The sequence below is a fragment of the Balaenoptera musculus genome, chromosome 19 (genome assembly GCF_009873245.2).
Source record: "Balaenoptera musculus isolate JJ_BM4_2016_0621 chromosome 19, mBalMus1.pri.v3, whole genome shotgun sequence".
NCBI classification, from domain to species: domain Eukaryota; kingdom Metazoa; phylum Chordata; class Mammalia; order Artiodactyla; family Balaenopteridae; genus Balaenoptera; species Balaenoptera musculus.
In genome coordinates, this window is record NC_045803.1 from 6,064,157 (window position 1) to 6,090,183 (window position 26,027).

Genomic DNA, 26,027 nt, shown 5'->3' on the forward strand with positions numbered 1-26,027 from the left:
GAGAAGGCTAGGACAGACTTGTAAACCGCCTAAGCATCAAAGTAGTAGTAGAGGGAGGGGATGGGGAATACATTAGGAGTATGGGATTAACAGGTACACATGACCATATAGAAAGTAGATAAACACAAGGATTTACTGTAGAGCACAGGGAACTATATTCCATATCTTGTAATAACATAATGGAAAAGAATCTGAAGCTGTACACCTGACACTAACACAATATTGTAAATCAACTATAGATAAATTTGTTAAAATAATAAAAAATTAAAGAAAAAATAAAGTAGTGGAGCATTAAGGCATAAACTACCCTTGGCAAACGGGGGAGGACTCACTGACTCAGGACAACTAAGGAAGCTGACCAGGCAGAGACTTCAGCGACTGCCCCCTGCAAAGGAAACAGACCAGGAACGTCACTGAACAAACTGCAACAACAGTAACAGCAGTAGCAACGAATTCTGAGGAGAGGGGGCATCTGATACCCAAAGTAACAACATTGTATTTTCTAAAATGTCTAGCTTCGACAAAAAAAAGTGATACACAAAGAACAGGAAAGTATGGCCTTTACACAGGAAAAAAAGCAATCCATAGACACTATCTGAGGGGTCTCGTATGTCAGACTTACTACACGAAGACATTAAATCAGCTATTATAAATATGTTTGAGGAACTAAAAGAAAGCATCTCTGAAGAACGGAAGGAAAGTATGGACAATGATGTGTCAGAATCCCCCCTGTGCCAGAGGCATCATTGGATTCCTCCCTGCCAGATGCTCTTTTCATTGCCCAGGGAATATGTTCTTTGCTGTACAGACCTCAGAACTCCAAAACAGTCAGAACTTCCTTGTGCCCTCAAAAGGGCAATGGGGCTAAGTGAAGACATCAGCAGCTTAGGTCTGGCTAAGGGTGACGTGCAGACAAATGCCGGAGCTTCTGTCGCTGTGGAGATGGAGGGCCCCACCCTCCTGGCACTTGGATGCGTTCATCTACCCAGAAGCTCTCTGTGGTTTATGGATTTTTTTAATAGAGGCTTAATCACATAGGCATGATTAAATTTGATAAAGGGAATTTACAAAACTCTTTGGTGAACGTCATACTTAAAGGAGAAACTTTGAAATCAGGAAGAAGGCTAGAGTGCTGCATCATCACTTCTTTCAACATTGGACTGACGTTCTCACCAGTGCAATTGGTAGAAAAATAAAGATTTAAAAATGTGAAATGATGGGGAAAACTCACTATTTAAGGATGATATGACTGTTTACATAAAAATCTAGAATAATTGTTTTGTGTTCTTTTAGGTGATGGTCAGTCAGGTGAGACCACAAGAAGGGACTCAATAGGTACAGGGGGAAAAAGTTTGTTATACTCACAGGTCATGAGAGACAAGAGTCACTGCATGCTGAGAGGTCACGTCAGAGAGAGCACCAAGGGACCAGGCTCTACCAAGTAGGGGGGTGGAAGCATCCATGGGGAAGTGCCCTTACTGGCGGATCAGGGTGGAGTACACAAGAAAAGACTGGAGGAGATTTCGCTGGTGCATTTGAATGACACTAGGTCACAGGCACGGGAAGGTAGGAAGAGGAACTCGAGGCAGGGACCGACCTTATTGCACTGGTGTACATGGTTGCCTGGTCAGTGTACTCAGAGCTGGTTTGTGGGGATGTTGAGGCAGAGGGAAAATATGAAGTTTTAAACATTTAAATACAACGATCTACACAAAAGCTATTAGAATTAATAAGACAGTTTATCAAGTTTGTTTGGTATAATATCAATATGCATGTTAATTGTATTTCTGTATATGACCAACAAAGGTTAATGAAATTATAAAATACCATTTACAAGAGCATTAAGAATGTCAAGTGTCATGAAATGAATTAAAAAAATGACTTCTATAAGAAACATCAACTTTATTCAGAGACATTAAAGAATAAATGGAATGATACATGGTGTTCATGAATTTTAAGCCTTCATACTATAAATGTCATTACTCAAAAGATTTATAGATTCAATGCAGCCCCAGTACAAATCCCAGACTTTTGTGTGTGTGTGTGTGTGTGTGTGGAAGTTGACAAGTTGAGGTAAAATTTTATGTGAAAATATACAGGGCCAAAAGAACAAAGACACTCTTGTAGAAAAAGAATACAGTAGGCGGCCTTGCTTTATCAGACCTAAGACTTAGAAATGATCCCGTAACTAAAACAGAGTAGTATTGGCCCGGGAATAAACGAGAGAGCAATGGAACAGAACGACATCCTAAATCAGAGCCATACAGACATGGACGCTTGATTTATGATAGAGATGGCACTGCCCAACAGTGTAGAAGAGACTCACTTTAAATAAAGCTGCTGGACAATTATCTATACAGAGGAAAAAAGAAAGTTGATCCCTGTATCACAGTATTCACAAAAACAAATGACTTGTGACTATTCAAGATACACAGAATCCTTCTTGAATGTATTTGTTACTGAGCGGAAGTCCACGTGTCCGACGCACAGTGAGGCCAAACAATACCAAAACGTCGGAGTTTGGAGCAGAGAAAGGTTTATTGCAGGGCCAGGCAAAGAGACCAATGGTTCATGCCATAAAAACCCTGAACTCCCTGAAAGCTTTCAGCAAAACCCTTTTACAGGAAAGGTGAGGGAGGGGTGTGGTTAGCTGTTGCACACTTCTTGCTATCAGATCCCTTGTTCTTGAGGTCAGGTCACGACGTTCCTGGAAACCTCCACCAAAACAAATGTTATTCTCTGTCCTGACAAGAAAGGGCAAGGTCCCAAGGCTCAGCTTTCAGAGGTCCAGGCCCGGGCTAAGAGGAGGGGGTGCCTGCGCAGGCCGCTTACCCTGCCCAGGAGCGCTGGTTCAGCACCCAGACTAGATGCTCCCCCAGTGCCCAGGCCTGGCTGAAGAGGTGGATCTCAGTTGGCGGCGCCCTCAGGGCCAGGCCTCCAGACCCTGCCCAGCTGTCATCACTGAGGGAGCCGGGTGCCCCGGCCCCAGTCAGACTTCAGGCTCCTCTGGCAGCGCAAACAAGGGGCAGGGTCCTGTGGGCTTCGACCCATGGAGATCACAGCCGCCATTAGGTCCCAGAGGCAGGGATGGGGGAGAGGTTCCCGTCCGCTTCAAGGCCCGGGCCCGGCCAGCAGGCGGCAGTGGCGAGGGCTCTCGAGCTCTGCAGGACACAGCGTTCAGACTGTCCCCAGGCCCCCCACCTCACCCGCCAGGCCCAAGGCCAGGGGTCCTCGAGGGCCCCTCGGAGGAGGTCCCCATCGGCCTCTCACCGCACTCTCTTCCGGGGGGTCCGCTGCGAGAGCTGATTGTCGGCTGAGCGGGACCTCTAACCCCTGGAGCTAAGCGCTGCGCGCCCGCTCCGCCTCTATTAGAGTTACCTTGTACCGTGAGACAGAAGTGATACTCCTGGCGGGGACTGTGGTTGCCAGCGTCTGCTCCATAAAACACATCTGCCCCGGTCCTCACCCCCTCACGGTCTCGCGTCACGAAGTACATCCAGAGTGCTCTCCTCGTAACACCTCTGCTCCTTCAGCTACAGCTCTAGCCTCCTAATCCCCACTCTCTCCAACGCTGAACCGGCATCCTGTCTGCAAACGCTCCCCATTTCTCTGTCCCGAAGCCCCAACCTTCCCAACACGGCCACGTCTTTCCTGCGGCATAAAAAGGGATCCGAAAGAGAGTGGGCGGGGCCATTCTGCTTAGGCCTGGCCTGTGATTGGTTTAGCTCCCGGGTCAGGTCGGAAGACTGTAGGCGAGAGTGCTGAAACGCTACTGAACACGTAGCTGAGCGGCTGCAGAGATGGAACAGCCCAGGATGAAAAATCTTGGAGAGAACCGGTTGAATTCGCACCTCTCCGTATTGGTCGGCAGGACGGTCCAAAATGGCGGCGCACGATCCAATATGGCCGCTCCCAACATAATGTAACGACATGGGCGCGGCCATACTGCACGGAACTAACTCCTCCGGGCATCAGAACCCATCGCTCACTTCCAAAGTGGCCTTGAATGCGAGTGATAACAGGGGCCCGCCACTCACGTCAGCGGAAACGGAAGTGGCGTACAAAGCTTGGCTTCCCCGAGCGTACTGTCACAGAATTGGCGTTTGAGGCTACGTGAGATTGCTGCGAGTGGATTTAAGAATCCCGCGTGGTGGGAATTCTGTGACTTGAGATGTGGTTTGTGGTGGGTACACGTGGAGGATTGTTGTTGAAGGCGGCCTCGGAGTTTTGGGGGCGTTGTGGGTGGCTTGGGCCAGCATCAGTGTTGAGGAGTGGGTTGAGGAAGTAACGAGACACCATTGCTGTTGACAGTGACAGGTCGGCGCCGGATCGCCGCCCCCGCCCCCGCCCCCACCCCAGGCGGTGGAAAGAGGCGGTGGAAGAGCCGATGATCAAAGGGGTCCATCTGGATTGGTTGGTGAGGATAGGGCTTGGGGGTTAGTCACCTGGGATTCCTGTGGTTGGAATTTGAGCTTCGGAGGGGCCAGTGGGTGAAAAATAGATGTCTGGGGAGCTGTGAATGGGTGCGACAGCGAAGTGCAGGTTGGGGAGCTGTGTGGGTATCCTTAGGAGAGGTTGAGGGGGGTTGGGACATAAAGAGGCCTCAGGTGGACAGACATTTGGGTGTGTGCTGAGCATTGGGGTATTATATTTCCCAACGTTTTATACTGGAGAATTTCAAGCATACAGAAAAGCCGAAAGAATAGCCAAATGTTCTGCTGTATACCTGCCATCTAGATCCATGAATTGTTAAAGTAGTGCCCATGAATACTTAAGAGTTTACGTGTGTTTGTACGCGCTTGAAATCAAGTTAATCCTAGCTTTTTATGTCAATTCTGCCACTTGTTTCTGTGACTTTGGATAAAGTACCAAGTTCTGTAAGTCTGTTTTCCCATTCAAACAAATTGATTTCTGCCTCACCAGTTCTCACGAAGGCCCTGTCTTCATGACCTCATCTAACGCTTATTACCTCCCAAAGACCCCATTTACAAATACCATCACATTGAAGCTTCAGCGTATGAATTTGAGGGACACAAATATTAAGTCCATATAACAAGTAGGTATTTGACAGAAGGTAGCTATTATTATTCAAATGTATACCTTTCTAATGGGATTTTTTTCTACTCAAAACAATACTTTCAACTTATTTTTATTAAGTTAGAATAATAAATAATAAAATCCTCTTCCTATGTGAATTTATATATGATATTAAATGGAGCTCTCTAAGTTTTTTAAATCAGAATATCATTGTATGTTTATTATCAGTAAAAAGCAGGAAATAAAAATCACCCTCGGAGAATTCCCTGGCCCCGGGTTTGATCCCTGGTCAGGGAACTAAGATCCCACAAGCCGCAGGGAGTGGTAAAAAAAAAAAAAATTAACCCCCAATTTACTATCTGTAAACTACCTGTAATGTTTTGAAATGTATTTTTAAACTGAATTATATATTATGGATATTTTTCTGTTTTTAATTTATAAAAGTAGGTCAAATTAAATGCATATTTCAGAGGCTTCTGATTTAGTTTTACCAAACTTCCCCAATAACTTTCTATTCTATAATGCTTCTACACACAGTGTGCCAGATTTTTCTACATCTTTAGCAACAATGGGCATATCATCCTTCTATTCTTTTCTAATATGATAGCCCAATTTAGAAATTTGATTACCTTGGCTTTTCTTTATAATTTTGTTTAATGAATGTCATGTTTGATCATTGGAAAATGGGAAAGTCCTCCATCCTTGTTCCATCTTCTGAGTCCCACCGAACCATCCCAAGCTTTGGAACCACTATTCACAAATTAGAATGTATTATTCCCTTGACTTTTATAGTTTTATCACATGTATATGGATACCTTAAAAGTGCACTCTAGTTTTTCTTGGTTGTAAGTTTTATAATAAGGATATTATTATGTGGTCTTCTGAAGGTTGCTTTTCTTTTCTTTTTTTTTTTAATTAATTTATTTATTTTTGGCTGTGTTGGGTCTTCGTTGCTGCATGCAGGCTTGCTTTAGTTGCGGGGAGCGGGAGCTACTCTTCGTTGTGGTGCACGGGCTTCTCATTGCGGTGGCTTCTCTTGTTGCTCTATGCGCACGGGATTCAGTAATTGTGGCACGCGGGCTCAGTAGTTGTGGCTCCTGGGCTCTAGAGTGCAGGCTCCGTAGTTGTGGCGCATGGGCTTAGTTGCTTCACGGCATGTGGGATCTTCCTGGACCAGGGCTCGAACCCGTGTCCCCTGCATTGGCAGGCGGATTCCTAACCACTGCGCCACCAGGGAAGTCCTGAAGCTTGCTTTTCTTGACTTATTACGTATGTGTGATTTATCCACGTTGGAGGTAGGTTTGTTTCATTAATATGAATTCCATTGCATAAATACAACATACCATTCTCCTGTTGTTGGACATTTATATTGTTTCTGGGTTTCAGCTACTGCAAGTAGTGAAGTTCCGAACATTCTTATGTCTCCCAGTTGATGTGAGAATTTGTTAGTCTAGGGTGTATACCTAGAAATGAAATTTCTAATATAAAGTAGATGAATTTTTACCTAGAAGGGAAAGTCAAATTGCTTTTGTACCACCTTAACTCTCTCATCAGCAATGTATAAAAGTGCCTTTTGATCCATAGGCTTTCCAATACTTAGTATTTTCATTCTTGCTTTTTGACCATCTTGTGAGTATAGAAGACATCTATCTCATTGTGGTCTCCATATGCACTGTTCTTGTCACTAACATGGTTGGTCATCTTTTTTGTATGTTCATTGGCCAATTTTAAACCTGAGAAGTTTGTCTCTTCCTAACTCATATTTAGAAAGTAGTCCCATATATGGAATGCTAGTCTTTTGCTGGTTATTTTGTAATAAACCATTGGCAGTCCTTTGTCTCCTGTTCCTGGGAGGTAGCCTCTAGATTGTTGGAATATCCTGAATGATAGAGATGACTGCATTATTCATGGTGGGCCCTGATAGTTTGTGCTAATGAGGCAACTCATGGTGAGTCTGTAGTTTATGCTAGTGAGATGATTCAGGTTGGAGCTGTTTATGCCAGAAAGACCAACCAGGTGATATCAGCCCAACCTCCAGGAGGGTAGAGGTGCTGGAGGTTGAGTTCCATGGCCAATGATTAGATCCATCATGTGTATTTAATGAAACTCTAATACAAACTGTAAACACTGAAGCTCAGGTGAGTTTCTGTGGTTGGCAATACCCTGCATGTTGTCACACATAGATATGCTGGATGAGCAACGGGTCCTGACTCCAAGAGGAAAGGACAGTGGAAGCTTCTGGTTTGGGACCCTCCCAGACCTCACCCTATTGTGTCTCTCCATTTGACTGGTTATAATTTGTATTCTTTTGGTGTAATAAAACTTTATTCTTGTACATTTCCCCCTCAGGTACCTTATACGTTTTGTTGGTATTGTGAATAGTGTTTTTTCCTTTTAAATCTTACTGTTGTTTGAATATGAAATTGCAGTTAATGTTTATGTTGATCTTAAAGCAGTTGCATAGTGACAGTCTTGCTTCTTCTTTTCCATTCCTTCCATTTATTTTCCCCATTTTACATTTAGCCAAAATGTGATACAGTTTTGTCTAAATGTTCTGAGAATCCTTGTCATGTCCCTAAGTTTAAAGAAATGCCGTGAATTTTTTTTTTTGTAGATACTCTTTTATCAAGTTAACAGAGTTCTTGTCTATTTCTAGTTTAATAACATTTTTAAAAATTGTGGGTGGCTATGATATCTTATTACATGTCTTTTCTTTATCTATTGAGATAACAAAATAGTTCTTTCTACACTCTTCTTGCATTCCTGGAATAAAGTTATCTGTGCATTGTATAATTCTTCCTATGTTGTTTTCTTAGTATTCTTCCTCTCTATCAGTGAACATGGTTTCCTCATCTTTTAAATATTTAGAATTTTTATACTAAGTTTATAAATGAGATTGGCCTCATTTCTTTGGCCACAAATTTCTTTCACATATTGTCCTTGAAATCCAGATCTGTTTTCTTCAGCTCTCTGTCCGCCTAAGACAGTGTTGCATTGTCCTTCGGAGTTCTCAGCAATGTGATACTGAGAGTAAGTTGCATTAATATATTTCTCGGGTGTCCTGGCATCTCTAAGTTATTCTCAGTGTTAGAATTAATTTTTCAGCACCAGAGTTAATTATTTAACAGTCAGCACTGATTAGAGTTGCCAAGCGATCCAGCCGGGGTTTTGAGTGAAGATGAAGTCTCAAAAAGTGACATGAATTTGAGATTTCAGTTGAGACTCCATTGCAGAGTTTAAGGTCATGGATTTTGTCTTCAGAGGCAGACAGCCTGTATTTGTTTTGCTTTTTGTAGGCAAGAGGTTAGTTTAACTGAGGTATAATTTATGTACAATATAGAGATTATCATACTAAATGAAGGAAGCCAGACAGAAAAAAGACAAATATCATATGATATCGCTTATATGTGGAATCTAAAAAAAAAAAAAAAGATACAAATGAACTTATATACAAAACAGAAATAGACCCATAGACGTAGAAAACAAACTTATGGTTACCAAAGGGGAGCAGGGGATAAATTAGGAGTTTGGGATTAACATATACACACTACTATATATAAAATAGTTAACCAACAAAGACCTACTGTATAGCACAGGAAACTATACTCAATATTTTGTAATAACCTATAAGGGAAAATAACCCGTAAGTTATATATATAACTGAATCACTTTGCTGTACACCTGAAACTTACACAACATTGTAAATAACTATACTTCAATTTAAAAAATTTATATACAGTAACATTCACCAGTTCTTCAGGTATAATTTGATGAGTTTCACAAAGGTATACCATTCTTTAACCATCACTCGAATCAATGTATAGAACTTTCCCATCAACCCCAAAAGTCCCCTTGTGCCTCTTTTCATTGAGACCATACCCCCATCCCCTGTTCCCTCACCATCACATGCTTTCCATAATTATATATGTTCTAAAACTTCATACAAATTGAATGATACAGTAAGAGGTCATTGATGTCTGACTTCTTTCACTTAAAATAATGCTTTTGAGAGTCATCCATGATGTTGCATGTATCATTAGTTCATTCCTTTCTGTCACTGAGTAATATTCAGTGGTACAAATAAGCCACGATATTATCTATTCCCCAGTTGATGGATGTTTTGGATTTGGGGGAGTAGGTTTTGGATATTTTGAATGAAGCTGTAATGTACATTGATGTACCAGTCAAAGTGGTTGTACCATTTTGTCATTTTATATTTTCACCAGCAATGCATGACAGGTTTTTTTTTTTCTTCTTTACATCCTTGTCAGTACTTGGTATATTCAGTCTTTTAAATTATAGCAATTCTAGCAGGTTTATAGGAATATTTTATCTAGGTTTTAATTTGCTTTTATTGTGCAACTTAAAGCAACTTTTCATATGCTTATTTGCCATCTCTTTTTTTTTTTGATGAAGTGTCTGTTTGAAACTTCTGTTCCTTTTTATTGGATTGTCTCTTCTTTTATTAAGTTGGAAAAGTTCTTCATATTTTTAAAATAGAAGTCTTTTAGTCAGGTACATGCTTTGTTAATATTTTCCTCTAGCCTGTGGCTTGATCCTTCTTCATTTTTTAGCAGTGTCTTTTGAATATCACAAAGTTTTAGTATTGAGGAAGTCCAATTTATCAACTTTTTCTTTTATCATGCATTTTGTGCCCTGTTTAAGAAATCTTTGCCTCACTTAAAATTTTTCTATGCTTTCTTCCAGAAGTTTTATAGTTTTAACCCTTACATTTATAATCCATTTTGAGTTAATTTTGGTTTGAGGCAAACATGAATATCCTATTTGTTTCAATGGCACTTGTTAAATATTTTATTATTATTTTTCTCATCATGCTCATGCTTTTCTCTTGTGGAATATGTGGAATATATACACATTCCATATTATATATATATGTGTGTGTGTGTGTGTGTGTGTGTGTGTGTAATTTTAAAGAAATGTACTAGTCTGCCCATTCTATCCCTTTTGTCATTTTGGTCTGTCTCTCTAGCTTGAACTTTCCTTGGCTTTGGGTCATGTTTTTTTGTTTCTTTGCATATCTGGTAATTTTCGATTGGATATCAGATATTGTCAGTTTGATATTGTTGTTTACAGGATTTTCTTTTATTCCTTTAACTACTTTTGAGGTTTGCTCTGGCATGTAGTCAAGTTACTTTGAAAAGGTTTGATTCTTCCGAGGCTTTCTTTTCAACTTTCTTAGGTGGGGCCGAAAAAGTCTTTTGTCTGTGATTACTCTGTACCTATTACTGAGGCAGTGCTCTTCTGAGGCCTCTGAAGTCCTGGTGGAAGGTCTTTCTACCCTGGCTAGTGGGAATGCTCAGTATTCCTGATCTTGTGTGAGCTCCAGGAATTGTTCCACCTCCTCCTTTCCAGGGGCCTTAGTAATTTCCTCAGTTCACCAATTTTTAGCCAGAGACTCAGAGGAACCCTCTGCATATCTACAGAGTGACTTTTCTCTCTTTTTTCTGAGGTACTGCCTGGCAGACTCTAGCCACCTTTGCTTCTCAGACTTGAAATTCTGTATCATTAACTCAGCAAGACTGCTGGACAGTTTTGGGGTTCCTTCTCCCTGTGATCTGAGCTGGAAAGTCTCTCCAGGCAGTGAGCTGCAGCACAGACTTCTCACCTTGTTTGTTTCCCTTTTTCTCTGACTTCTGGGTCTTAAAATAGTTGTTCTAGATATTTTTCCTACTTTTTGTGTTGGTTGGTTAAGATGAAAGGATAATTCTGGTAGTTCTCCTTAGACTCAGGGGATTTATTGATTCTGGGGGTTTGAGTTTTAGTCCTTTCTCTGCCAGTTACTAGCTGTTGGGTTTTAGCTAGGTGCTTAACCTTTCCTCTGTTAGTTTTCTCTAAAATGGAATAATGATCATCTGTACGTTATAGGCTTGTTGTGAGGGTTAAGTGAGAAAAGAACATACTTGAAACAGTTCCTTGCACGTATTGGAACTTGCTTTTATCATTACTTCCATACTAAACAAATCTTTTCTTGAATCCATAGATGCCGGCTTCCTAGAATAAGGCCACTCCTATAAAGGAAAAAAGTAGGTCTCAAGCCCGGAAATTCATCCTTGCTAAGGATACCCTTGATGAGACACCATTACCAGGATTTCAGGACAGATCCTAAATGTGGTGGCCACTTCCTAAAAGCTGTTAAAAATGACCAAGTCCCAGGTGAGCTGTTTGGTTTTTTCCCCAGTTTGTTTTGCATTTTTGATTTTTGGAGTTTTATTAAAATGTATCCAATCAAAGATAACAATATATATAGATACATTGTGGCTAGGAGGGACATGCTTAGATTGGGAGATAGAATGAATGATCCAGAATAGCTAATCAGGAAGGGAAACTCATCTGCATGTCATAGGGTCCTGCAAGGTGCTGATAATTAGAACATTGCCACATAAGCAGCAGGATCCAGAAGTGGGTTGCCTACATTTCTCTGTTAATACTGGAAACCATCACAAAAGATAAAAATGTGTTGCAAGATTTACTTTGTATTTAAGAAGGAAGCACATGAATTCAGTAAAGATTTCCTGGACATTTAAGTGTGAAGATGGGTCTTTCTGTTACTTTTTTCTCATCCAGACAGTGGACCCAGTGAAAAGTCATCTTCCTGAGGAAATGTGGGAGGTATAACAGACACAGACAGAAAACTTTAAAAATCCCTTACCTATTAAAAAAAGATAATAGTAGTGCTTACATAAAGGTTACTGTGCAGATCATTGTGTTACTGTATGTAAGATGCTTAGAACGATACATAGCACACAGTGAAAGCTTTGTGTTTGCTTTTTTTGAGTATTGTGATTTAATACGTAGTCCGATTTCTAACAGGCAGTTCTGAGCGTAGCATACTTTTGTATATGAAAAACACTGCAGTGGCTACCAAGTGTCTGCAGGACATGTGCATTCTTGATCCAAGACGTGTTCCTGCCTGTCACCTGGGCATCTGTCCCTTTCAGCCTCTTCTCCTGTCCCTTTGAACTATATGCAGTTCTTTGAACTCAAATAGATCAGAAGGCATTTGACGGCAGGACCATGCTCTATTTCCTTTTTTAATGCAAAATGTATAGTAAGTAACATTAAATGCTTGTAAGGTGGGTTACAGATTGTCTTTAGGTAGTTTAAAGTTTCAATGACATTTTACATTGGGTAAGTGAGTGAGTGAAGAAGTGAATGAAGAATGCACAAAGAAAGGAGAGCTTTAATGAATTTAGCCCACAGAGTGTCAATCAAAACTAGGTACAGAATGATATATGTTTATAAATTTTCATAGTAAAAATAGAATAATATCCTATAGATCGTTACTATTTTATTCCATTATATTAACTCCAGATTAAAAAGGATTATGTTACAACAGGGCTTATTGTCATTCAATGATGTGGCTGTGGATTTCACCTGGGAAGAGTGGCAGCTGCTAGACACTGTTCAGAAGAACCTCTACCGGGATGTGATGTTGGAAAATTATAGCAACCTAATGTCATTGGGTAAAGACAACTTTCCTAAATATCTCAGCGTAAGCCCATTTATTGCCTGTCTTTATTCCATTGCTACAATTTATGCATACTCTGATATCGTCAATGATTTTGGACTTGGACTAGTATAGGTAGGTAACAGAGCTTATTTTATTTAGTATCATACAGTGACTGTACTTAATTTCATTTTCCAAGTGAAAAGTTTCAATTTTTCTGAGATTTAAACTATACATTCCCTGAAACAGAACTTTTCCTCACAGGACCCAATACTGCTCAGATTCTCTGTGATTACCCGCCTTGACAGGTTATCAAGTTACCAAGCCAGAACCAGTGATGCACTTGGAGAAAGGAAAAGAAAAAGAAAAAGCAGTAGTAGAGAGGGAATTCCCAAGTCAGTGTGGTCCAGGTGAGTGAAACCAATGCAGTGGGAGTTCGCGGAAGCAAAGTAACAGTTGGTCATTGTTGGGTTGGGAACTTTGTTATTTTAATATATTATTTTAATTGAAGTATATTTAATTTACAATGTTATATTAGTTTCAGATGTACAGCAGAGTGATTCAGTTATATGTATATATATATATATATATATATATTCTTTTTCAGATTCTTTTCCATTATAGGTTATTACAAGATATTGAATATAGATCCCTGTGCTATACAGTAGGTCCTTGTTGTTTGTGTATTTTATATATAGTAGTATGTATCTGTTAATCCCAAACTCCTAATTTATCCCTCCCCCCATTTTAATATTTTTTTCTCATAGTCTCTGAACCTTTAGAAGTGACTTTGAATGAAAAGAAGTCTTCAGTATGAATGTTGCCTGCTTCTCTTACTACCCTTCCATATATGACTCTCTTTTGCTAGCCACCTAGGAGGAGACTTACCTCCTTGTATCTACCCTGGGTCAGATCTTTGCCTAGTTCATTTGGTCTTTCCTTTTTTGCTTAGTTGTTCTTTTAGCATAGCTCATTAGACACAACCAACCTCTTTTACCTTTTATCCATATTCATATACCTCTTCTATTTTGCTTTCAAATATTCATAGATTTGTTCCAATGTTTGATGACACCCATGTCCTTCAGTTCATTACTTATTACTGTTTCTTTTATTGGGTGCCTCAGACTTACGTTGTGCACCTGCTGTACCACTTTCTCCATCTCTTTGGATATTGACTTGAGATTTCATCCCTCTCCATTTCATGATAATGGTAGTATTCATTGATTTTTTTCTAGAAGTAATGTGGCAAGTTTATGATTGGCATCGGGAAGATAACGGGAAGGGTGGACCTGTGGAGAGAGACCATGAAAACAATGCATTGGGAAAAATATTTCCTTTGAGCAAAAACTTTGTTTCATTTACACAAAGACCCCATAAATGTGTCTCAAGAGGAATAAGTTTGAAACAAAATTCAGACCCAAGTTATCAGAGTAAAAGCTATGCAGAAATGAACTCTGATGAGTTAAATGGTTATGGGAAGTCATTTTTCCATACTCTACATGAAACCTCCCACCCTCGAGCCCAGTACTATGAACATAATTTATGTGTGAGGTCTTTCAGCACAGTAACAAATCTTAAAAGACATCACAGAATTCACACAGAAGGGAAACCTTACGAATGCAGTGAATGTCCCAGATCCTTCAGGTATAAGTCAAAGCTCATAATACACCAGAGAACCCATACAGGAGAGAAGCCATACAGATGCAGTGAATGTCAGAAAGGTTTCAGTACAAAATGTCATCTCACTCTGCACCAGAGAACTCATACAGGAGAGAAACCGTATGAATGTATCGAGTGTCAGAAATCCTTTAGAACAAAATATCATCTCATTCTACACCATAGGACTCATACAGGAGAGAAACCCTATGAATGCAAAGAATGTGGAAAAGCTTACAGGGAAAAGACGAAGCTCAGATTACATTACAGAACACATACAGGAGAGAAACCTTTTGAGTGTAGTGATTGTGGGAAAGGTTTTATGCAAAAGTCAAACCTGATTATCCATCAAAGAATCCATACAGGAGAGAAACCTTATGGATGTAAAGAATGTGGAAAGGCCTTCTGTAGTAAGTCTCAGCTTGTTGTTCACCAGCGAAATCATACAGGAGAAAAATCCTATGAATGCAGGGAATGTGGAAAAGCCTTCAATAAAAACTTACACCTCATAACACATCAGAAAATTCATATCAGAGAGAAACCTTATGAATGCAGTGAATGTGGAAAAGCTTTTGTACACACATCACAGCTCATTCTACATCAGAGAAATCATACAGCAAGAACACCTTATGAATGTGAGGGATGCGGGAAAGCCTTTAATAAAAAGTCACACTTCATAACCCATCAGAGAATTCATACGGGAGAGAAGCCTTATGAATGCAGTGAATGTGGGAAGGCTTTTATAGACAAGTCACAGCTTATTGTTCATAGAAGAACTCATACGGGAGAGAAACCTTATGAATGCAAGGAATGTGGGAAAGCCTTTAATAAAAAGTCATCCCTCATAACACATCAGAGAATTCATACGGGAGAGAAACCTTATGAATGCAGTGAATGTGGAAAAGCTTTTATAGACAAGTCCCACCTCATTGTCCATCAGAGAACTCATACAGGAGAGAGACCCTATGAATGCAGTGAATGTGGAAAAGCTTTCATACGAAAGGCAATGCTCATTGTCCATCAGAGGACACATACAGGAGAGAAACCCTTCGTATGCCTTGAATGCCAAAAAGCCTTTAGCAGTATGGCAATGCTCAGTAGACATCAGTTGATTCATACAGGAGAGAAACCCCATGGATGCAGTGAATGTGGGAAGGCTTTCCGCCAAAAAAGCCATCTTATTATCCATCAACGATGCCATACTGGAGAGAAACCCTATGGATGCATTCCATGTGGTCAAATCTTCAACCAGAAGTCACAGCTCATTAGACATCAGAGACATCACACAGGAGAGAAACCATATCAGTGCACTCAATGTGGGAAAGCCTTTTTTGAGAAATCATACCTCAGTGTCCATCAGAGAAGTCATGCAGGGCAGAAACCTTATCAATGTGGTGAGTGTGGGAAAACTTTCTCTGTCAAGTTCTTTCTCACTTCACATGAGGAAATTCATACATGAAAACAATCCCAGGAACACAGCACTGGGAAGACTTTAGTGAGATGCCAGATCTCCCTGAAGATAAGAAAATTCACACGAGAGTCACCCTATGAATGCAGGGAAAGTTAGGGTACTTTTCCATTAATTTTGGCCTTTGTAAGTTTCAAAACTTACCCAGAAGAGAAATTTTTTAAATGCAGTGAATATAGGAAAATTATCTACTACCAATGTAGCCTCATATTTCATGAGAAAAAAGGCAGTATGAATGAAAAGTTGAAATCTCTTCTTGAGAAGAGATCCCATTATACATCGCACAAAATGAAACCTTTGGGTACAACAAATGTTTTTGATAGGCTATCGTAAAGTAGCCAGTTTTCACTGTGGAAAAAAATCTCACAAATATTGTGAATTCTTGAGTAGCTTCCAAACAAATGAGTTTTCATACCAAGGAATACAGATGGCTGAAGACTTGTGATAAGGGATGCCTCTGGCATGAAGTCCAAACTTATCATGCATCAGATAATATTTTTTTAAGGAGAATTAGTAGAGTGTAATGATGGTGGGAAAGTTTATTTACATATAAACAACTTTATAATAAAAATTTTGATCATCGTATTACCATGTATTTATAGAAAATGTAACACAAAGTAGTCAGTTAGGAAGAGCAGATAACTTTAGCATGCCAAAGGACACTTTGTTTCATGTTTGAATATATTGCATAGTCAAAGAAGTAAATTAAGAAAGGTCCCAGATGTATGTATTTGCTTTGTATCTGAGTATTTTTGTAGAACATGTATATGATGATTTTCAAATTTCACAAGGTATTGAAAGTTGTGTACCACGAAATTCTTGTTCCAGTTTGTATGTCTAATATCTACCAAAAATGTCAACATAGTGAAATATATAAATCACAAGGGAAGTAATTCAGCTTAACATTAAAGAAGACTATAACACCATTTACACCTTTTTGGTTTTTGTTTTACTGTTACTGGTATTGTAAATGAATCTGGTACTTTTCAGCCCTTAGGAATGATAAATTTTTTTAAAACAAATTGTCTTCTGGTTGTCACTCAGAAAACAAAAAACAAAACCCAAAAAAAACCCCATTACAAATATTGAGGTTTAAGAGTGATAAGTAATCACAACTCTTCTGTCCCCAAATGAGTTCTGAAAAACTGGAAGCAGCTACTATTTTCAAAGAAATGAAGATTAAAATGTCTCTTGTCTTGGTGGTTGTGCTGAAATGGGGAATGAATATGGCTTAGACTTATAGCCAGACGTGCTTGCCACGGCTTTCCTCCATGAAAACCTAGTTTATTTGTTTCCTAGAGCTGCTGTAACAAAGTATACTATTAACTGAATGGGTTTAAACAACAGAAATTTACTACTGTCTCAGTTCTGGAGGCCAGAAGTCCAAAGTCAAGGTGTCATCAGGGCCATGCTCCCTCTGAAAACTGTTGAAGATTCCTTCCTTGCCTCTTCCTAGCTCCTGGTGATTTATGGGCAACTATTGGCTTTCCTTAGTCTGCAGCTGTATAACTCCAACCTCGGTCTTTGTCATCACATGGCATACTCCCTGTGTGCCTCTGTGTCTCCACATGGCCAACTTCTAAGAACACCAGTTATTGGATTTGGAGCCCACCCTACTCCAGGATGAGCTCATCTCAACTAAACTCCATCTATAACAACTCAATTTTCTGAGGTACTGGAGGTTAGGACTTCAACATACTTCTTTTCGGATGGGGGGAGTGGATACACGATTCATCCAAAACTCCTAGTACAATTGACCCTTGAACATTGCAGGGGTTAGGGGCGCTGACCCCCTATGCAGTCGGGAATCGTTATATAACTTTTGACTCCCCCAAAACTTAACTACTAATAGCTTTCTTTGATTGGAAGACTTACCAATAACAAACAGTCGATTAACACATATTTTATATGTTATCTGTATTATATACTGTATTCTTACAATGAAGCTAGAGAAAAGAAAATGTTATTAAGAAAGTCATATAAGGGGGAATTCCCTGGTGGTCCAGGGGTTAGGACTCGGTGCTTTCACTGCCGTGGGCCCAGGTTCAGTCCCTGGTCAGGGAACTAAGATCCTGCAAGCCACACGGCGCGGCCAGAAAGAAAAGTCATAGGGAAGAGAACATACGTTTAAAGTACTGCACTGTATTTATCAATACCATAAGTTTACATCATCCGTTTACAAGCTGAATCATCTGTCAGTATCTACATCAATGTTATATGATACAAAACACTGTAGATGTTATACATATTACTAACACTAAGCATCAAAAATGAAAAAGTAATGTGAAAAAATTCACTTATTTACAGGTATGACAACTCATACATTGATAATGAAGAAGTAACAATAATATTTTATCATCTTGGGCACACTATTGTTCAACTGTGTTTTTCCCTCACCTGTTATTTATCCTAGTGTTCATAGGCACACATTTTTTTTTTTTTTTTGGTGGGGCATATATCTAGGAGTGGATTTGTTGGGCCATAGAGTGATTTTTAAGACTTTAAAGTGGAAAATGTAAAAATATGCAAGAGTAGAAAGATTCAAAAATTTTAAACATTTTTTGATTTCACTGATTGCCTTTCCTCCCCCCGCCCCAGGAATATTTTTAATCAAATGTCATATAGTATAATTTCCTCCTTAAATACTTTAATATGTATCTGTAACAGATAAGGATTTTAAAAAGACTATAGTCACCATTATACTCAACAAAATAGACAGTATTTCTTGAATATATTCAGGTTCTCCTATAGTGTGTGTGTGTGTGATTTATTATAAGGTATTGGCTCACATGATTATGGAAGCTGAGAATTTGGAGGTGGAAAGGGTGGGGAAGACTTCTTTCTGAGAGATTAATAATTCTGTTAACTGTTCCTGAGAAACTCACCTCATCGAAAGAATAAACTATTGACAGCTTAACTTGCCCACATCTGCCAATTCAAGACCTGAGTAGCCCCAGAGGGCCTTGAACAAGATATTGGGGACAACAGCCTTTCTGTCAAAGTTTATTTTGCTTGAAGAAGACCATTTGTTCTTGGGTGTGGGCTATAAAGATGTTTCTGTGTTTGCGAGATCTACCATTAATTCTTATTCTGTTGTAAAGAGAACATTTATTCAACTGCTAATAATCGGAGGAATCTTGTTGCATATTACAATTACCAGGAAGTTTTGTGAATAAATACAGGTTCCTGGGACTTCCTTGGTGGCGCAGTGGTTAAGAATCCGCCTGCCAATGCAGGGGACACGGGTTCGAGCCCTGGTCTGGGAAGATCCCACATGCCGCGGAGCAACTAAGCCCGTGAGCCACAACTACTGAGCCCGCGTGCCACGACTACTGAAGCTCGCGCGCCTAGAGCTCGTGCTCCGCAACAAGAGAAGCCACCGCAATGAGAAGCCCGTGCACCACAACGAAGAGTAGCCCCCGCTCGCCACAACTAGAGAAAGCCCACCTACAGCAATGAAGATCCAACACAGCCAAAAATAAAATAAATTAAGAAAAAAAATTCAGGACTTCCCTGGTGGCACAGTGGTTAAAAATTATCCTGCCAATGCAGGGGACACAGGTTCAAGACCTGGTCTGGGAAGAGCCCACATGCCGCGGAGCAACTAAGCCCGTGTGCCACAACTACTGGGCCTGCACTCTAAAGCCCGCGAGCCACAACTATTGAAGCCTGTGCACCTAGAGCCCGTGCTCCGCAACAAGAGAAGCCACGGCAATGAGAAGCCCGCGCACCGCAGCGAAGAGTAGCCCCCGCTCGCCTCAACTAGAGAAAAAGCCCTCGCACAGCAACGAAGACCCAACGCAGCCAAAAATAAATAAGTTTATTAAAAAAAAAAAAAAAAACAGGTTCCTGCATTAAGCACCAGACTTTATGAATCAGATGCCTTGATGCTGCAGTGACCTAACCCATATTTTATTTTATTTTTAATTGTTTAATTTTTATTTTTTATTGGAGGATAGTTGATTTACAATATTGTGGTCTAACCCATATTTTAAAAAAATACCTCCCCAAGCGATTCTGTTGGAACAGTATCAGTTGTAGATCCAACATTTGGGAAACAGTTATCTAGATGGTATTTGGAGCTGGGAGGGGCCTGAGATGGGAATGTGAGGGGGAAAAACACAGTTGAAGAATCCACAGCGTTCCAAGATTATGAAGCATTTACACAGATTTTCTTTTATCTTGTAGCAGTGGTAACTCTTAGGGTGGGATGAAATACAGGAGAGATCTCCAGTCTCTGGAATGTACGTTCTGGAATGAAGGGGACTTCCTGGATTAAAAGCAAAACAGAAAACAAAAAAGTTCCTTGGATAAAAACAGCAAGGTCCTACTGGGACACACAGGGAACTGTACTCAATATCTTGTGATTAAACCATAAAGGAAAAGAAAAAAAAGTTCCTCATTCAGATGGTCCCAGAAATTCGCTCTAGAAGCTCCCAGGGAAAATAATCTAAGTCTCCCAAAAGTCCTCTCCCAATGAGGGTCAGAGAGCTGGGGATGAGGCGACTCCCATTTCCTTGCTTTCTGTTTTAGGCAGCCACGAGGTGGAGCTCGATTTCATTAGTTTTTCATTATCATTTGGGACAAACTGAACGATACCAAAGCCAGTCATGCCAGGATTGTTTACTGCTGCTGCTTTTTGACCCCTCAGCTCTGTCCTAATTATGTACTGATGCGATACAACCAGTTGCCTCTCATTGCTTAGAATTTACTCGCATCTAGCTGGAAGGATGGCTGCCAAAAGCATTGTTTCAGGCGGATGAATTTCCACTCACTTCTGGCCATGAAGGAGAGGGGTGAATATCGAGTAGGAAGCTGGCAGTCTCTACCACATCCTACTCATTTGTCTACCCCACACCCCTGTATACTCTTCTCCCCAAACAGAAGTAGTCCCATCCTTCCCAAGGGAGACAGCTCCAAAGTTTTATTTTGGAGTTTTAGACTCAATCAGGTCTAGAAATATTTGTAGCGAGCAGTCCATAAACTTTAAAAGAATCCTCAGAGACCCAATATACAATGGTGCAATGAGAATAGGCATCCACAATGAAAACTTCCAATGAAGAACAGAAAACTGGGGAGGATACAGCAGGCGCTATTCTATTGCAACCAAGGCCAATGGGCAGGAATAGTGAGAGTTCCCTGTCCTGGAACTCAATTTGGAAGCACTCGTTCTCCTATCTAGAGGATGTACACCATCCTTCATGACTCCTGGCTTTGCCCTCTTGTCTTTATTAGTTGTTCCTTATTTTCTATGGTCACATCTTAGTTGGGCATTGAAGAGTATACATTTCTTGGGAATTAAAAAGCATTTCTAAGAGTCAAGAATGCAAATGAGATGGGTAAACTTCTTTGCCTTAAAAATGCAAAAACTTTAGGGGTGACATGAGGGGAAGGGAGAAAAAAGGATGACTGAGTAAAAACAGTGGAGTGGGTGAAGGACTTTTGATAACAAGACTAGCTAATATTCATTTTGAGTTCTTTCTTTTGCCAGCTCATCAGGAGTGTGTTATATGATGAAGGGCAATTCGTGAGTGATTATTTGCAGAAAGCAAGGGAAAGGCTGAGTGCTATTGTAAACTGATTTATTTCAAAACAAAGTCATCAGGCAACAAGGGTACTTTACTTGAAGCCGAGATTTAAAACCAGAGGTATTCATAAAAAGGTAAAGCACGTGGAAATTTGTATTTTGCTTTTTAAAAACTTTTTATTTTATTATATTTTTATTTTTGGCCACACCACGCAGCATGTGAGATCTTAGTTCCCCAACCAGGGATCAGACCGACACCCCCTGCAGTGGAAGTGCAGAGTCTTAACCACTGGACTGCCAGGGAGGTCCCTGGGAATTTGTAAAAATTGGTTGCCAAGGGGAGGGGTTTGGGGCGGGGGAGGGAAGGATTGGGAGCTTGAGATTAGCAGGTGCAAACTAGTATATATAGAATGGATAAACCACAAGGTCCTACTGTATAGCACAGGGAACTATATTCAATATCCTGTGATAAACCAGAATGGAAAAGAATATGAAAAAGAATATATATGTGTATAACTGAGTCACTTTTGTGTACAGCAGAAATTAACACAACATTGTAAATCAACTATACTTTAATAAAAAAATAAAATAAAATAAATGTGGTTTTGATGATATTATTCAGACATTATTTAGACTAACCTAGTACTAACCTAACCCATCTCCAAAATGCTTGTAAAGTAAACCATCAACGCTGTCTTGGTTTAAGCCATTGTTAGGTGTAATTGTAAATTGCAGATTACTTATAATTGAAAGCACCCTAATTGATACAAGACCTTGGGAATAATGTTTTTAGGATGACTGTCCTTACCTCTGTGTCTATTTTCCCATATTCCCCCATATCACCGTGATACCCTTGGATGATACTTTCTTAAAATTTCAGAAAGACTGCCATCTCTTTGGTCTAGAAGCCTACTAATGAGCTTCCGCAGGAGCAGAGGATGATGGCATTAATCTTGGTAGTGGTGAGCGGATGGGGACTCTTCTATCTTGTCCCACTGTCGGCTCCTCCGCCTCCCACCTTTCGGAGCACTCTCTGTGTTTCTGGTTCTCGTCTCTCTCATCTTCATCTCTGCCTTTCATTATTATCTCTGATTCTTCTCACCTCAGTCCTTGCCTCTCTCTTTATCCTGATTCCTTGAGAGAGAAGGGACCTGGCTACCCAGATTCTTTGACTCTTGATGTTGAGAGGGTTGAACTTCTGCATCCCACAGAGGATGGAGCTTGAGAAAAACAGTCAGGTGCTTGAGTCTCTAAAAGGGCCCAGTCTACTCCCCAAAGGCTCTTAAAACAAGTACCGTATTGGTGTATTCTCGGGCCAATTGAGAAGCAGAAAGAGCCCTAGTTTTCTGTTACCCAATTGGTTTCAGTTCCCTTCCCCTTTCCCTGTTCCTTTGGTGTATCATTTTTTTTTGGAGGGTTGGGGGTTCACCATGCATGGCTTGCGGGATCTTTCCCAACCAGGAATCAATCGAACCCGGGGTCCCTGCAGTGAAAGCGCTGAGTCCTAACCATTGGACCGACAGGGAATTCCCTGGTGTATGTTCTATTAAGACCTTTAGAACCAGAGTCACTCTCCTCGGGAGACCAAGGCTTAGAACTGTCCAGAGCAAGGACCACAGTTGCTGGAAAGTCCAGGTGAAAAAACATATCCCTTCGGGGCTGGGGAGCTAGACAAGGGCATGCTCAGTAGAATGGTGGGGACAAAAGACTCTTTGGAGAGAGTCATAGACAACTATGAGGTGAAGAAATGAATACTGCAAACATACACAACTCTTTTGGGATGTTTGGCTGTGGAGAAGGAGAGCCAAGGAACTGGTTGGAAACTAAGGAAGAATGTGGAGTGGAAGGGTAAACTTAAAAAGAAAAAAAAAGAGGTTCTAGACCTTATTGGGTGCTGTTGGGAATGATGGAAGGGAAGGGAAAGATTTGATGCTGCAGGAGAGAGAGCAGATAAGTCAAGGAGGGAAGTTCTTGAGAAAATGAGATGAGTGGGATTCAGAGGACAAGTAGGACAGATCTTGGGCAGGGATACTTGTTTTCTGATCGCGGAGGTGAAGACAGAGAAGAGTGGTGCAGTGGTGCAGGTGCATCTTGTTTCTCCATTCATCCACTGATGGACCTTTGGTTGTTTCCACCTTCTGGCTATTGTGAGGAGTGATACTATGAACACCTGTGCACACGTTTTCGTTGGAGTACCTGTTTTCTCTACGCACCGTTTGCCCAGTATGTCCTCTTGGAGGGCAAGAAATTTATCTTCTTCAGCTAAGTAATCTGTCTGGTAGGTGTCTTGCATATCAGCAATTGTGGGAGCATCTGTGATACTGTAATGACAGTAAGAAATATATATTTGGTCTTCATCCCTGTTCCTGGCACAGAGCTCCCCAAGCCCTTGCAGTTCCCCGTGAGGAGGGCAATAAATGTGCCTTTTTGTTATGTTAATGAGGAGGCTTCTGGAGAGCACCTAAGGATGGGGGGATGGTCACCAGAGGAACCAACCCTATGAGTAAAGGGTTGGAACTTTCAGCCCCACCCCTGGACCTATGAGCGGCTGGAGATTGAATTCCATCAATCCCCATCAATGGCCAATGATTTAATCAATCTTGCCTATGTAATAAAGCCTCCATAAAAACTCAGAAGGATGGGGTTTGGAGAGCTTCCAGGTTGGGGAAAACCCAGAAGGCTTCCACGTGCCACCATGGCGCCTGTGCCCTGAAAAACTGTGGGACCCAACCTGGGGGGATTTGGGGAGGAGTTTTATAGCAGTGGTTCAAGGGCAGGGTTGCTGATAAGAATCAGGCCTACACTCCCTTAATCTAGCCTCAGGTGGTCTCCTGATGAGCTTCTCTGGTTCCTTTAATCTGGCCTCAGGAACTCAGGGAAGGTCACGGAGGCTGGAGTCTATTCTCTACAAACAAGAAACGGGGTACACAGAAAGGCTTCCATGTCCAGGAGCCCCACAGGGTCCTGCTTGGTTTCACTAGGACACCCAGCTGGTGCTGGAGAACTGCTTGCTTTGGGAAGAAATCCATATATTGGAATTAGGGTCAGAATCAGACCATCGTACCTCCCAAAAGCCCCTTCCCACTTTCTTCCTCGTTGACCAAACTCTTTTTCATGGCAGCCATGCATCCCTCCCAGAGTCTAAATCTCCAGTGGAGGAACTAGATTATACGTTTAATTTAATTTTAATCCATTTACATCTAATAGCTGCATGTAGCTAGTGGCCACGGGCTTGGCCAATGTGACTGAGGGCTGCCTGCTCTCCTCTCCCATCACATCTGAGCTGATCAAGGCTGTTCTGGGTCCAGTTTGCCTGTGTGTTCTGGCCAGAGAGCTGGCTCACAGGCCCCAGGGAACATGAAGAAACAAGCATCCTCATACTGTCCTGTTTGTCTTCGTATTCCCAGTTTTCTCTCTGCTTTCAACAACTGTGTTTGTGATATAGCCATTAACATTTCCTGATCACCTTTAAAACCTCCAAGAGGGACATCCCTGGTGGTCCAGTGGTTAGGACTCCTAGCTTCCACTGCAGGGGGCGCAGGTTTGATCCCTGGTCAGGGAACTAAGGTCCCGCGTTCTGTGTGGTGTGGCCAAAAAAAAAAAAAAAAAAATCAGGGTTCAGCAATTTAAAAAAACAAAAACAAAAACCTCCAAGAGACCTGTATGTCCTCAGCCCAGATGTGCAGAGGGTCACAGGACATCAGGAGCATGGAGGTAAGTGAATTGGATATTTAGATTCCAAGGAGGTTCCAGCGCACCCCCAAAAGTCACTAACACAGGCATTGTGGCAGCATATCCTTGGCTGTTTGGAAACCAGGAGTGATCCCTCCCAGTTCCTGTTACTCAGGCAGCCCCAGATCTACCTCCCCTTCCGGCCCCTCAGCTCTGCTCCTTTGGAAGTCGCTAAAGCTTAGGAAACTTTGCCCAGGTCAGAAAATAATCCATGAGGGGTAAAGAACTGAGAACTTCAGCTCTCAGGTGACTAAGAGGGAGTCCTGGGGACCCAGACTCCCAGCACTGAGGGCTTCCTCTCTTTGAGCCTCTGTCTTCTCACCTGTAAATTGGGTCTATTAACAATCCTTCCTGTGCAAGATTGTCCGCACAACGAAAAGAGACATTGTGTATTCGCACCACAAAATGCTCCTCTATGGGAATGAGAAGGAGCAAATCATAACATGCACAACTGTGGCTGAATCTCACAGACATAACATAGAGGGAAAGAAGCCAGGCACAAAAGAGGATGCACTGTCCGATTCCATTTACGTGATGTTTCAAAACAGGGGAACTAACCTATGCTGATTAGAGTGAGGACGTTGTTTATCCCCACGTGTGTGTGTAGGATGTCTGCAAGGGGACAGTGGGGGCATTCTGCTTCTTGTTCTGGGTGCTTGTTATTCAGGTGTCTTAACATTGGGAATATTGATTGATGGGACATTTATGATATGTGCAATGGTTTGGGTGTATATTACATTTCACTGAAAATTTTACTGAGAGAGAAAAAGGAGGGAGGGATAGAGAGGTGAGCGATGGAGAGAGAAGAGAAGGAGGGAGGGAGTGGGGATGCAGGGCAGGAGAAAGGAAGAGAGGAAAATAAAGGGAGGGAGAGATCAGAGGGATGGAGAAACAAGGAAGGGAGGGAGGAGCACTTTCCTGGAACAGTGAAGGTAAAGAAAGGGTGAGTCTTAGAATCTTCTGCTGCGGGACGGATGACGACGTGGGGTGAGTTGATAACAGGGTTCAGTAGAGTCAGTGGAAATCATTTCTTATCCTTCCCCCCCCACACCCACATCCACACAACTGGAGGCTGGGAGAAACACCAGCACCACAGACAGAAATAGCCGGGTTCCAAGCACAGTCGTCAGTGACCTGAA

At 41.3% G+C, this 26,027-nt stretch overlaps 1 protein-coding gene and 1 long non-coding RNA gene across 2 annotated transcripts; one reads left to right on the plus strand and one right to left on the minus strand.

Moving 5' to 3' along the window:
* Positions 1-1,885: 1,885 nt before the first annotated feature.
* Positions 1,886-3,852, minus strand: LOC118885153. Its single transcript, XR_005017450.1, has 2 exons — positions 3,379-3,852; positions 1,886-3,161 (listed from the first exon to the last, which is right to left on the minus strand). It is a non-coding gene; the product is annotated as an uncharacterized LOC118885153 (long non-coding RNA).
* A 225-nt stretch (positions 3,853-4,077) lies between these two features.
* LOC118885082 (zinc finger protein 268-like) lies at positions 4,078-16,555 on the plus strand. Its single transcript, XM_036833428.1, has 5 exons — positions 4,078-4,183; positions 11,039-11,211; positions 12,395-12,521; positions 12,814-12,915; positions 13,741-16,555. Exons 2-5 carry the CDS (start codon positions 11,197-11,199, stop codon positions 15,618-15,620), a joined length of 2,124 nt encoding a protein of 707 aa, XP_036689323.1. The 5' UTR covers positions 4,078-4,183; positions 11,039-11,196; the 3' UTR covers positions 15,621-16,555.
* The last annotated feature ends 9,472 nt before the right edge of the window (positions 16,556-26,027 follow it).

Bases quoted from the DNA above. Each gene is read 5' to 3' on its own strand.
- LOC118885082 (XM_036833428.1), top strand. The intron at 12,522-12,813 runs GTAAAGACAACT...CCGCCTTGACAG, and splicing joins TAGCAACCTAATGTCATTGG to GTTATCAAGTTACCAAGCCA. The intron at 12,916-13,740 runs GTGAGTGAAACC...ATTTTTTTCTAG, and splicing joins CCCAAGTCAGTGTGGTCCAG to AAGTAATGTGGCAAGTTTAT.